This window comes from Dipodomys merriami, unplaced genomic scaffold (genome assembly GCF_024711535.1).
Source record: "Dipodomys merriami isolate MVZ:Mamm:240054 unplaced genomic scaffold, mDipMer1.0.p SCAF_60, whole genome shotgun sequence".
Classification (NCBI taxonomy): Eukaryota; Metazoa; Chordata; class Mammalia; order Rodentia; family Heteromyidae; genus Dipodomys; species Dipodomys merriami.
Genome location: NW_027206180.1, coordinates 2701339 through 2715519, shown reverse-complemented (window position 1 = coordinate 2715519; position 14181 = coordinate 2701339). Strand labels below are relative to the sequence as shown.

Sequence of the window (14181 nt, the reverse complement as noted above, 5' to 3'; positions counted from 1 at the left end):
GTTGCTCAACTGCCTTTGAATTCCTGGAGTCAAGTGCTCTTGCCTCAGTCTCCTGATTGTCTTGGAAAGCAAGCACCTGCCACCAGGTTTGGTCTAGAAGTCTCTCTAACTTCTGTTTTAGTAAAGATACCTGTTACTATATTGGCCTAAAAAGATTATCTAGTCCCCCTCTTTCCTTCTTTCCTTCTTTCCTTCTTTCCTTCTTTCCTTCTTTCCTTTCTTTCTTTCTTTCTTTCTTTCTTTCTTTCTTTCTTTCTTTCTTTCTTTCTTTCTTTCTTTCTTTCTTTCTTTCTTTCTTTCTTTCTTTCTTTCCCTCCCTCCTTCCTTCCTTCTTTTCTTTCTGTTGGTCGTGGGGCTTGAACCCTGAGCCTAGGTGCTATCCTGTACTCTTCAGCTCAAGGCAAGTGCTCTACCGCTTGAGCCACAGCACCACTTCCAGTTTTCTAGTGGTTCATTGGAGATAAGAGTCCTACGGACTTTTCTGCCTGGGCTGGCTTTGAACCGTAATCCTCAGATCTCAGCCTCCTCAGTAGCTAGGATTACAGGGATGAGCCACCGACGCCCAGCTGCTCCCCCTTTTTCTCCATCCCTAATTTAATCACAGTTACTGACTAAGGCATGCCTATTGTTGGGGTCATAATTTAGCCTGCCACAAGTGTTAATCCTGTGCGATAAAGAAAGGTACAAGAAAAAAGACTGGTAGGAAGTTGTTGAAAATGTCACCTGACAATTGTGGTCAGTGGCTTGTGATTGTCGGGGTCATTTTAAATCTCTGGTCACTCCTGTGTCTCCCACCTGTCTGTGCTAAGGAAGTGTCACTCAGCCCAAGTGACCCGCCCCTTTCCCCCCACAGAGCCCGTGTTCTGGTTCTATGTGAAGGAAGTCCTCAACAAGCACGAGCTGCAGCGCTTCTCCTCGCTGCGCCACATCGCCTCGGATGTGGGCCGTGGCCGCGCCTGGCTGCGCTGTGCCCTCAATGAGCACTCGCTGGAGCGGTACCTGCACATGCTCCTGGCTGACCGCGGCAGGCTGAGGTATGCGTCTGTGGGGAGGCGCTGGCCCAGGTGGGAGGATGGCCGGAACTGACCTCTGGATTTGAGTCCCTTCTCTTCCCCGCCCAACGCATGGTGGGCTCCCTGGATGCTGGGGGTGGGGGGTGGGGTCTGTGGCAGCTGCAGATGGCGGCAGCCACCATGCTCCTTACCATGCTTGTTACCACCCAGGCTGGGGGCACAGAGACACCGGCATGTTAGGACACAGGTTGCTCTTCTTGAAATTCTACTGTGGGATTCTTTTAATCACCCAGTTCCAAACTGACTGAAACATAGAAGTTTTAAGTTATAGAAAGAAGTCGTGACATTTATAAGTTTATTTCTTTGTTGCTTTGTATGTCCCTCCCCCACAGTATAACCCCCGCTTTCAATATATTTGATGTCAGTATAACTTATGGAGGAGATGGGGAAAAACAAGTCATTTAAGGATTCAGGTGGACCTGTTGCAACAATGAGAAGTACAAATTGTCATGTCAAAAAGGAGCTTTACAATGTGGGGGGGGGAAGGATTGGGTGGGGGGTGAGGGGGGAGGCTGGGAAGGGAGGTGAAGGGTAAACAAAGGAAGAGGCTGCAATGCTTGGTAAGAAATGTATGCATTATCTTGCCCATGTAATTGTAACCCCTCTGTACAGTATGTTCACAAATAAAATTAAAAAAAAAAAAGAAAGAAGTCGTGTGTTTAGTAAAATGTTCTTTTCCTTTTTTATAATGCCAAGCCTGGGGATTGAACTCAGGGGCCTGGACACTGTCCCTTAGTTTTTTTCTTTTTTTTTTCTCAAGGCTAGTACTCTACTATTTGAGCCATAACTCCACTTCTGGCTTTTTTGCTGGTTACTTGGAGATAGAGTCTCATGCACTTTCCTGCCTGGGCTGGCTTTGACCATAATCCTTAGATCTCAGTTTCCTAAATTGCTAGGATTATAGGCATGAGCCACCAGTGTCTGGCTTCTACCAGTACTACTTCCAACAACTCTGTGGGTAGGCTAGAATTGTCTTAAAAACAGCCCTGGAGGGCTGGGAATGTTGCTTAGTGGTAGAGTGCTTGCCTAGCATGCATGAAACCCTGGGTTTAGTTCCTCAATACCACATAACAGAAAAGGCCAGAAGTGGCGCTGTGGCTCAAGTGGTAGAGTGCTAACCTTGAGCAAAAGCTCAGGGACAGTGCCCAGGCACCTAAGTTCAAGCTCCAGGACTGACAACACACGCACGCACGCATGCGCGCGCGTGCGCGCGCGCGCACACACACACACACACACACATACAACGTGCTGGTGGTTCATGTCTGTAATCCTAGATACTCTGGAGGCTGAGATCTGAGGATTGCAGTTTGAGGCCAGCCAGGGCAGAAAAGTCCAGTGAGACACTTACCTGCAATTAACTACTCAAAAAACCTGTAGTGGTGCTGTGGCTCAAAGTGGTAGAGTGCTAGCCTTAAGCAGAAGAGCTCAAGGACAATGCCCCGGCCCTGAGTTCAAGCTCCACAACCGTGAGAGGCTAGGGAAACTGGATGGCAGGTACTGACAGAAACACCAGCAACTTCTTCATCTATGCAGGGAACCTGGAATTGTATGTGAAAGGGCCACGGTGTAAATGCCAGCTTGGCCTTGTGTCTGAGCTTCACTCACAGACAAGGCAAGCGTGTGAGCAACGGGTGTCTTCTCTTTCTGAACATATCCAGTCACATCACTGCACTATAGGCCACTCAGCACTGAGTGGACTAAAGTGAAATAGAGCTTTGAGTCTGTTTATTTAGAATTCCAGAGCCCGGTGGGGCAGTCAGGGCACCGAGATTATTTGGTGGTTGTTGCTTAATGTGGAGTCACATAAACAGCCTGGAACTGGTACTGGGGAAATGAGTTTTGAGTCCTGGCTATACCGTTTATTGGCGGGATCACCTTGGGTAGGCCCTGTGAGCTTCTCTCCCTCCTTTCCCCAGCTCCTGTTTATATTCAGGACCTTTGTACTCTCCCAGTCCTTTCTAAGGATAACGTGGGTTCCTGAGTTCATAGCCCAGGCAGGTATTGTAAGTGAATGCCTGGTTTGTGGAGGCATATAGTTCTATTCTTTCTTCCTGAAACTGTCTTCTGGTGTTAGTGTTAGTCAAATCAGGTAGGCCCTGTTGCCCAGCTTGGATTTCCTGTCTCTTGGGGACCTTGCATGAGTGGAAGTCACCCGTCTGTTCTCTTCTGCCTAACTGCTCTATAAATATATTTCCATATGTCTGTTTCAGGGGACTAGGGAGGAAGTTGCTGGAGCTACGTACTCAGACCTTTGTTTATTAGAGCAGGTTCAAACCAACAGAGCTCAGACACACCATTTCCTCTGTGGGGTGGTGGCTACACACAGATTTCCCAGGGAGTCATCTTCATGGAATTGTGTGGCGGATAGACGTTTAGAAGCACTATTACAAACATTTCCTTTTCTTTTCCCTTGCAGCACGTTTTATGAAGATTGGTCTTTTGTGATGGATGAAGAGAGGTCTAGCATGCTTCCCACCATGGCAGCTGGTAAGCCTGGCCCAGCCAGGGACGGTGGGTTCCAGGAAGCTTGGGGGAGTAGAGAGGACTGCCTGAGGTTGGACTTCCAGCCGAAGGGGTACACTGATTTCCCTACTCCTCACTGACCTCACCAGTCTCACTGTGGTCCTTCCTTTAAGCCAGGCCCATTCTTCAGGAATTGTCTATCCTGGCAAAAAAAAATGCACGGGGTTAGGAGGTGTTGTTACTGGCTTGGCAGGTGTAATATAAAGAGCCAGGGAACTGAGAAGGGAATCCTACCTCAAACCCTAGCTCTGTTAACTGTGCTTTCCTCCTCTGAGAGGCAGGAATCTGGACAGCTGTCTAGCCACTTTTTTAGGGCTTTGTGGCAGTTATAGAAGATAAAGGGTGGTGTGCCTGGGTTGCCCACATGAAGGAAGGCCCTAGCTTCTTGTTGTCTGGTGGACTGGCATTTGACTCTCACTCCGAGAGTGAATGATAGAATTAACCAGACAAAATGTGGAGACTTGTGTTTCTTCCAGATTCTATTTTGCTCTCCCCTCTCTTTTACGATGGTATTGGGGTTTGAACTCAGAACCTTGTGCCTGGTAGGAGGTATCTACCAGTTGAGTGATGCCTCTAGTTCTTTTTGCTTCAGTAATTTTTCAGGTAGTCTTTTTTTTGGGGGGGGGGGTGTCTGGATCTGGCCTCAGATTGCAATCCTCCTGAGTAGTATGTGCTGTTACATTCAGATTATTGGTTGAGATGGAGCTCTTGTTAAATTTTTTCCTTGGATTGCTTTGAATTTCAGTCCTTCCGAGTAGCTGAGATCACAGACACAAGGCATTGTTCCTTTGAAAAGTTTTTTTTTTTCTTTTAAAAGTTTCTACCAAGATTGCATACACACACACACACACACACACACACACACACACACACACACACACACACACACACACTCTCTCTCTCTCTCTCTCTCTCTCTCTCTCTCTCTCTCTCTCTCTCTCTCTCTCTCTCTCTCTCTCTCTCTCTTTTCTTTTTTCTTGGTCATAGGGCTTGAACTCTGGGGCCTGGGTACTGTCCCTGCCCTCTTCAGCTCAAGGCAAGTGTTCTACTTCTTGAGCCACAGCACCACTTCCGGTTTTCTAGTGGTTTATTGAAGATTAGAGTCTCATGGGCTTTTCTGTCTGGGCTGGCTTTCAACAATTGATCCTCAGATCTCAGCCTCCTGAGTAACTAGGATTACAGGCTTGAGCCATTGGCGCCTAGCCAAGGCTTCATATTGAGAGCTATGTTAGTCTTGTCAAGTGATGAGAAAGAGTCAGGATTTGGCCATGATTTCCTTAGTAGCCAAGAGGACACAGTAAGTTTTTTGTTTTTTTTTTTTTGCCTAGGAGTAATTATAATGCTGCTATTTATATATATTATTGATTGTTTATTAAACAATTGTATTTAATATTTCCTTAAATCCTATGAGGGAGATAGTGATATCCTTATCTTATAGGGAAGAACCTTAATGAAGCTGGGGACATTGTAAGTTGCTTGACCAAAGTCAAGTGCATAGTAAGTGGTGCCAGGGCTCTCCCTCTGGCAGCTTGACCCCAGGACTTAGGCGATCCTATGCTTCTAGGTCAGCTTTGTAGAGGTTTCTGAACAAACGAGATGTGTGTGCTCTGTAGGAGGTGAGTCTGCCTGATGGCAGTCACCTGGGCTCGCCCCTTTTCCGGGCAGGTCTCAACTCCATACTCTTTGCCATTAACATCGACAACAAGGATTTAAACGGGCAGAGTAAGTTCGCTCCCACCGTGTCAGACCTCCTGAAGGAGTCCACACAGAATGTGACGTCCTTGCTGAAGGAGTCCACGCAGGGAGTGAGCAGCCTTCTCAGGGAGATCACGGCCTCCTCTGCTGTCTCCATCCTCATCAGACCCGAGCAGGAGAGTGACCCGCTGCCCGTTGTGTCCAGGAGTGTCAGTGGCGGTGAGTGTGAACAGGCCCTGGGGTTGCATGCACCAGTTGAGGGGGAGGGGGGAAGGAATGAGGGTAGGAGTGGCACCTACACTACCTGAGTCCTCTCAGGTGGAGTGAAATGTGATTCCCTGGCATGTACAGTTTGTGTTTATTTTTTTTTCTACCCTCATTCATTGGGAAAGACCCTGACATACCCACACGTGGCGGTGTACACGTGTGTGCACATGTGAAGGTGAGGGGGTAGAGAATCCAGCAGGCTGGTCACAACACACTGGAAGTGGGGGTGTGGTAGGCACAGGAAGCCAGATGGGTGGGTCTTCAGTCGTGTGTTCCTCATTCATTATTTATGGCATGCTTTGTCCTGGACAGTGAGCTAACAAATGAGACAGATTGCCAGCTCACAGCTCGCAGCCTCCCTGGGGATAGAGGAGGGGAGAAGTTTAAAGACAAATTATACAAATAACTTATTGTTCTTGTGACACACAGGACTGGGGACTGGGTGAAGTCCAAGAATGCGAATATGCCTGGCCTGCTCTGTCAGGAGAGGGACATTGAAGTAGAGTCTGAGTGAGGAGAGCAGTTCCTCAGCTTTGGCTGTGGGGTGATGAAGAATTGGGTTAAGATGAATCCTCGGGGCTGGGAAGGTGGCTCAGCGGTTGAGTGTTTGCCTTGCATGCATGAGGCCCTGGCTTCGATTCCTCAGCACCACATAAACAGAAAAAAGGTGGGGCTGTGGTTCAAGTGGTAGAGTACTAGCCTTGAGCTGAAGAGCTGAGGGACAGTGCCCAGGCCCAGAGTTCAGGCACCACTGCCAAAAAAAAAAAAAAAAAAAAAAGATGAATCCTGCATGCAGTTTAGAGCACCCCTGGGACATTTGGGGTTACTAAAAGCAGAAACCTTGGGGTCACGCGCCAGTCCCTTGATGTCGCCTCCCTACAGCAGTGATTATACCCATCTCTGAAGTGACCAGTGAGAGCCCGGTGCCCCATGGCCCGTGGTACAGAAACCCCCCAGGAAAGCCTTGGGAACAGGACATCTGAGGGTTAGTGTGACCAACGCTGAGATTTGTTACTCTAATACCACCAGTCCTGGCAATTGTTGGACTCTGAGCTTTTGAAATTACCTCACATTTGGGCCACATCGGGGAGTTATTGCCAGGCACTGCTTATTGGTGTGGGTTGGCATCACGTGTTCTAGCCAGGCTTGATGACTAAGATGGGTGGACAAGTAGGATCATCTTAGCTCTGGTCCCTGAGGATGTCTGCTTACTTTAGGGTTTGCATATACACCTCTGTTTGTTATGATCTGTGGATTGGTGTGGTGGAGCCCCTACAGATGGTCCTGTTCCTGTGTCTGCAGTTGTTCTATTTGTCATTCTGCATACTCTCATGCTCCAGTGAGACCAGCTTCTGTGGGTACCGTTATAAAGGTGGCCAACCAAGAGACCAAGGCTGCGCATGAGCTCTTTTGATGTCTGGGCTTTAGTACTTGGTGTTGTGTCTGCTATGTTCCATTGGTAAAAGCAGAGCTCTGCGCCAGCACAGATTCAAGGGGCATAGGGACCATGACCCTGCCCTCCCTACGGAGGAGCAGCATGGTCTCTGCCAGGACATCACACAGGAGCACAAGTCATCAAGACTGAAACAGCTGACTGCGGCCCCAAACAGGCTTTACTGGCCTCATCTTCCAGCCTCAGGCGTGGTTGCCACATGCACCAGTGGAAACCATGCCATAGTGTCAGTCTGTGGGGTCAGAGTGGTTGCTGGAAGGGAGTAGTGCTGGTATTTGCTGTGGTGCATCTGTGAAGTCAGGAGAGACTGCATCTATTACACCATGATGCCCTACCTTCTGAGGACAGGTGTTCTTCAGGGCTTAAGAAGGAAATGGGGTGACTGCTTACTTGTCAGTGGTTTTACTGACATTGGCTCCATTCTCATCTGTCTTGTCTACTTTTCTCTATCCCTACCTTTTCTTTTTGCCAGATGCCAGATGTAAAAAGGAACGGAAGAAGAAAAAGAAGGTGACCAACATTATCTCATTTGATGATGAAGAAGATGAGCAGAACTCTGGGGATATTTTCAAAAAGATACCCGGGGCAGGGGAGAGCTCAGAGGAGAACTCTGACCGCTCCTCAGTCAATATCATGTCGGCCTTTGAAAGCCCCTTTGGGCCAAATTCCAATGGCAGCCAGAGCAGTAACTCATGGAAAATTGATTCTATGTCATTGAACGGGGAGTCTGGGTACCAGAAGCTCGATGTGAAAAGCATCGACGATGAGGATGTGGATGAAAATGAGGATGAAGGGTACAGGAACTCAGCAGGAAGGAAGCACCCGGTCTGCTCAGAGTCCCCAGACAAGTAAGTCCCTTGAACTCTCAAGGAGAGTTGACATCAACCGCTTTTCCCTTCAACAGTGGTGGGTGGAATTAGAACACAAATTCTGTATTTATTTGTTGATTCATTTTTTTTAGGTCATTATTTAGGAGGGGAGAGTGTTGGCTTGCCTTTCTTCTGAGAATTAAGAGGGGAGGGAGAGTATTTGAAGGTACTTTGCACAGAGTAAATGTCTGAATGTATGCCTTGAAGTGTGTGCTATGTCCCTCTGATTTTCAATGTTACAGACTGGGTTTTCCTCACATCTCTAACTTGCCACTGGCAGGGCAAGCTCTGAAGGAAGGCAGGGTATATCTAAAGAAGTCATGGTTGGGCTGGGAAGGTGGCTCAGTGGTAGAGTACTTACTTGCCTTGTGTGCATGAGACCCTGAGTTTGATTCCTCAGCACCACATAAACAGAAAAAGCAGGAAGTGGAGCTGTGGCTCAAGTGGTAGAGCACTAGCCTTGAGCTGAAGAGCTGAAGGACAGCACCCAGGCCCAGAGTTCAGGCCCCACAACTGACAAAAAAACAAAAGAAAGAAGTCTGTGTTGGTCTTTAGGAGTGTAAAGCATAACTGCTGCAGATGTGAACCCTGGGAGAGGCTGGATACAGGAGGGGTCTGAAGCAAAGCAGGGCAACCTGAAGCTCTCTGACTGGCTGTGTGGCTTCTCCTAGGCTCAGTGGGATGAGGCCTTTCATCTCCCAGAGCCTCTGCAGGTGCATTGAGTCCAGAGACACTGCATGTGGGGTCCTTCATCGCGGCCTAGCCCCTCATCACTTAGGCGCTACAGTTCACAGTGCTGTTCTAATCACGGCTGACTTCACAGTCTGGCCTGTTTAAGTATAAAATGAATTTACAGAAAGGCATCTTTGATATGATTAAAATATAGTGTTGGGGCTGGGAAGGTGGCTCAGTGGTAGAGCGCTTGCCTTGCATGCATGAGGCCCTGGCTTCGATTCCTCAGCACCACATAAGCAGAAAAAGCCAGAAGTGGCACTGTGGCTCAAGTGGTAGAGCGCTGTCCTTGAGCTGAAGAGCTGAGGGACAGAGCCCAGGTCCAGAGTTCAGATCCCATGGAAGCTTTGATTTGTATGTTGTTTTAGTACTTCCTTTCCTCTTTGTCATGAGATGGACCCTAGTTTTGTTGTCTTTGCTCATCCTCATTCACATGGATACTGGCTGTCTGTGATGCTTAGGGCTTCATGTTCCTTAACTGTAAGAGTATAGCCACTGTGAGGTTAGGGGTTTCAGAATGCTTTTACTCACGAAATACAGGGCTCCAAGGAGAGTTGAGATTTGAGAGCTGAGATTTAAGTTTGGATATGCTCTGCCCTAGGATTTATATTGCAAATACTTCCCATGTTCCCATGTAGTTATTTTATGAACTGGCTGATGGGGTAGTTGCTTGATGGTCAAGTTGATTGGGCCGTGGGGTGCCCAGATGAAGGCATTATGTCTGGAATCTCGGCGGATGTTCTACAGACGCGAGTGTTGGACCACACAAGTGGTGGAGTAGGTGAGGGAGGTTGTTCTCCCACACTGGTGGGCACCATCCAGTCCTGGGAGGACCTCACTGGATGAAAATCCAACGAAGGGAGCGGCTCTTTCTCTCCCATCTGCCAGGTTGAACTAAGACTTTGGGATTTACACCCTCTGATTCTCTGACTGAATTACTCCATCAGCTTTTCTGTGTCTCCAGCTTGCAGATTATAGATCTCCATACTTCTCAGGCTCCAGAGTCACATGAACCAATTCTTCACTATAAGACTGTGTTTATGGTGTGTGTCCCTCTCCATCCATGGGTTCTATTTCTCTGCAGATTTAAATGTTTATCAAAAAAACACTGCCAGCGAAGCATCTAGAATAATGTTCCACTGAACACCTGGGTAATGTGGCCCAGTTTGGTGGATGTCTACCTTTTTTACAACTGCTTTTCTTTTTGACTCTGGACCTTTTAGGTCATGCCATGTTCTGTATGTAGCTCAGTGGTGTGCATCTGACTTGGTTCCTTGTGGCTTCGGTGGTCTTTCCTCTTCCTCTCTCTGATGTTGAAGCTGGATGTTTAGACACCAGCCCCCAAGTCCAGGAGTCCTGTGCTATCTCCGGCCACTCATTCCCGTATTCCAAATGGATGTGGTGAAGGGCAGAGAAAGGAGATTCATTACATAGCAGCCATGGGAAGACAGCACTTCGGTACCTCTTCACAGACCTTGACTTCGGGTTCAATAGGAAGAAAGGGGACAGAGGGTGAGAAAGGTATGCAGAGTTCAAAACAGTCCCAGGACACAGGTGAGGCCTGAGTGACCTTTATCTCAGTCTTTGTCCTTGGAGGAGTTCCAAAGAATTGTTATGACTTAAAAAAAAAAAAATCTGCAACCAAACTGGAAGGAGTTATCTGACATGTTATCTCCTGAGATTTTAGCTGTTTCTTTGAAGATGATAAGGTTAGGCCTGTGTGAGCAGTTTGCCTTCCTCGCAAGATGCCTTGCCAGTGAATCTTCTTTTTCCTGGAGCCCCCGCTGATTGCAAAGGGACTGCAGCAGAAATTAACTCAGGTCAAAGGCCACAGGGACAAAGTGAGGGAACTTTTAATTAATTCACAGGGCCCGGCAAAAACATCTTCAGGTTGCCTCTTGCAGTGTTACTAAGTGGAGCCAGCTTGCATGCCAAGGTAGCTGCTGTCATTGTGATGTGTAGAGGGCACAAAGCAATACTGGGTGACTGTCCTCCTGAGGGCCTGGCCTGCTAGGATCATGGGTAGCTTTTCCTTGGCAAAAAGAGGAGTTTCCACTGATCATCATCTTCAGAGCAGCCTGGGAGGAGCCGAGGAATAATGAGGTGGCTTTGATTCTGACTTTGAGCTAGTGTTCTTAGGAAAGGGCTGGAGGGTGGAGCAGAGCAGGCTTGTGAGGGAGTGGGGTCCAGCCACACAGCCCTGTGTGGGTCTTCATGGCCTCTGGCAATGTTAGCGGCACCTATCTGTAGGATGACCTGGGCATTCTCTGCTTACTGGTAATTAAGCCACTTCTGTGGCCTAGGGAAATGCATAGCCTTCCTCCCCCAGTGTCTTCCATAAGCATTGGCTTTGCTTTTTGCTTTTTCTACAAAAGAGGGAGTAGTTTTATCCTAGGAAGGGGTTGCAATAACTCTCCCACACTGGGAAGGAAGTAAAGGAAAGCAGTGAGAAGAATAATGCACAGGAATAAAGGTTGCATCTCTTTAGCAATTAAGCAAATGCAAAGTGAAACCAGATACCCTCTCTCTCTCATCATGTTTGCAGGATTTCCAATGAGAGCTGATAAAAGGCAAGCCTTGGCTTAGCACCTGCTGTGAGGGGCAGGCTGGCTCTGCACCCTCGGTTCTGGGCACAAAGCGGGTATACCATTTACACCTGCACAGCGAGGAAGGACAGGCTGTCACCAGGGCTGTTGGTAGGAAAACAGTGGGATGGAATGTCAAGAGTACTTGGACTTGTACCTACTTGATTTAGCACCCCTACTGCGGGGAATCTGCCCCAGGGATGCCCCGGGGGTGTGTGGCTCCGCTGTACCAAAGTTCTTGGTCAGAGAAGCAGAACACCAGAGTTGACTTCAGTGTGTGACCACCCAGACACAGCTGCGTTAGCATTTCAGAGCCAAGCTTTAACATCTGAATAGTAGGATCTTGATTTTTGCTTTAAAAACATTTTTTTTTAAAAATGGTCCTGTGGACTAGGCCTCATTCATGCCAGACAAGTACCGTACCACTGGGCTGTTCCCCAGCCTGTGAGTGCCACAGCTGATAATTGAAAAGTACCTGAGCACAGGAAGATGGGCTTAGGAATTTATATCAAATCGGCAAAACAAGAGAAAACTGACCCGTTGTTGTACTGCAGAGGGGAGGAGCTGTCCAGAGGCAGTGGCCAGCCCAGCCCTGTTTCCCTTTCCTTTCTGACGTGGTCTAGGTTTGGAAAGGAGTGTCATTTTGTAATGAAAAGTAACACTCATTATTGGCCCTTGTGCCAGTTTCTGAGCTCCTTGGGGGCCACTTGACTTAGGTTTCGAGTCACCCCGTTTCTCCCTCATACCAGTTACTAGGAAGTGGCAAGAATGGTCTTGGAAACCAGTAGACATTTCCAGCTGCCCAGAGCTGCTGGTGGGCTGGAGGAAGGACCGTCCGGTGTTGCTGCCTTCTCCTACAGCAGCCCCCGGACCCCTTTGGGAGTCAGAGCCCTGGGAAGGAAGAGCACAGCCATGTCTGCCTCACACCTGACCCATCGGGTCAGTGACTAGGACATAGACACGTGAGGGCGGGGTTGGGGGAGAAAGAAGCTCTTCTGTCCCTATCTGCTGAGAGCCTTACATGTTACCTGTGGGATTTAATGATACGTTTTGTGAAATTCAGTTAGGATTATGTCCTCTAAGCTTCCCGTCCACCTCCAGGGTCTGGTCTGACGCGCAGCTGGAAGGCTGAGGGGAGACGCCACATGGGAGGCGCCTGCAATGGAGTTGTTAGTTAGGCAGGCAGGCAGGACTCCTCCTTGGTGTTATACTTTTAAAGCGTCGTAAAGAAATACCAACACAGAAGAGAACACCCCAAAGGCTTTTAATACAAAATACGGTAAAACTACACGTATGGACACAGGGTGGGCAGGCGGCCAGAGACTCATGGGACTGCGTTTGGAAGATGCTCAGCCTAAGTTCTGAGATGCATACCTGACGACCTGGGATAGATCTTATCCTCCTCCCTTTCTTCTTCTTATCCCTTCTGGCCCTCCCTTTCCCCTCCCTTCTTTACCTTTCTTTACTAACTAAGGTATCTCTAGTTAGTAATGAAAGATACCCCAAGTTACAGAGTGACTTTATGAACTTTAGCAATTACAAGGGTATAGTAGCACACATGTGTCATCCCAGAACTTAGGCTAAAGCAGGAGAATCACCAGTTCAAGACCCATCTGGGCTACATCTTAAAACAAAAACAAAAACCCCATAAATGCTGAGATTTCTTATTGTTGCCTAGTTGCTTTGCGGCCAGAGCTGTTGGCAAATGCTCTCAAGCAGGCACGGTAGAAGCCACCTGGGGTTACAGAGGTTGCACAAAGTACCTTTGTGCCTTGTAGGTTAAGATGAGCATGCTTACATGAGTTAGTTAATACTTGAGCTGGAGGGAGCTGGGCATGACCTGCTCTGAGCATGTGCTTTGCCCACAAGGGTCTAAGGACCAGCAGGGTGAAGGGACAGGGCCCAGTCACGTGGCTGTTCCTGTTTCACACTGTGCTTCCTCTGCACTGCACCCCTGCTGTGCCCCCCCCCCCCTCCAGACCCGCTTTCCCTCCCTCTGTCCTCTCTTGACTCAGTTCCTGGTACTTGCTTCAGCCTGTCCCTCAAAGCCCCTCCTTCTTCAGGGAGTCTCACAGCTATGTCCTCTCACCTTAGGCCGCTGGACGGGAGCAGCTGCCTCTCGCAGGTGCACAGCTGGGCTCCGCTGCAGGTGCTGCACGGCGATGCGGATGTCCTGTTCCCCGTCAGCGTCAGCCAAGTGGGCTCGTATGGTGCAGCAGGTGGGTGCATGGGGCAGCCTCTCTCTTGAGTTACCTGTACAGGTAAAAATGGGAGTCAGGAGGTCTGGGCTTAGGGCAGACAGCATCTGTGAGAACCCAGAAGTGAGGGCTGTCCCTGCTAGTGGGAGGCCTTACAGGTGCTCTTGGCCATTGGAGTAGTGTGAACTGGCTCACGAATTCCTGGAGGCCCCCCTTCATTGGTGGTATGTGGACCATGGCTACCCATAAGCGACAGTTACTTTGCCCTTCAGGTGGCGGAACGTAGTTGTGCCCTGTGTATAGAGGCCCCAGCTCCCTAGGCAGAGAAGGGGTGGCGTTAGCGAGGAGCTTGGGCTGGGGAGGCGTTGGCCTAGCTCTCCATGAGATTGGACAGCTCCTGTGGGTTCTCATTGTCTTTCTGTGGAACGAACGGGCCAAGGAAGGGGGAGGAGCTTGGCTTGCCCGTGGGGGAAGAGGTGTCACCGTGCAGTCAGCACAAATGGGGCGTCGGCATTGCAGCTTGGCCCCTGCAGCTGTGTCAGGAGGCCATTGTAATTTCAGCTGGATGGTAGGCCATCCTTGTCACTTGACAGGGGACAGAGGCCCAGGGCCATGACAGGGGTGCAGAGGTGACAGGGCCGTCCCTGGGTGGCAGTGCAGTGTAGGCCAGGCCCCGCTCAGCTTTGGCTCTCAGGGAGCAGGTCATGTACCCCGTGTTAGTGCAAATAGTGAGGGCTCATGGTTGGTGCTTCCTGGTTGTCAGTCTTGGGGTCCTCCCTGGGAAGC

At 49.1% G+C, this 14181-nt stretch overlaps 1 protein-coding gene across 2 annotated transcripts in view; it reads left to right on the top strand.

Annotated features, from left to right (window-relative positions):
• Positions 1-14181, top strand: part of Snx29 (sorting nexin 29) — a 222980-nt gene that overhangs the window by 42607 nt on the left and 166192 nt on the right. Inside the window, exons 5-9 of one of the 2 annotated variants that reach the window (XM_070003461.1) lie at positions 854-1034; positions 3490-3560; positions 5262-5510; positions 7484-7859; positions 13292-13416. In XM_070003461.1, the coding sequence (XP_069859562.1) occupies positions 854-1034; positions 3490-3560; positions 5262-5510; positions 7484-7859; positions 13292-13416 (1002 nt within the window). The remainder of the gene's footprint in view (positions 1-853; positions 1035-3489; positions 3561-5261; positions 5511-7483; positions 7860-13291; positions 13417-14181) is intronic. The other variant, XM_070003463.1, reaches the window with a different exon arrangement.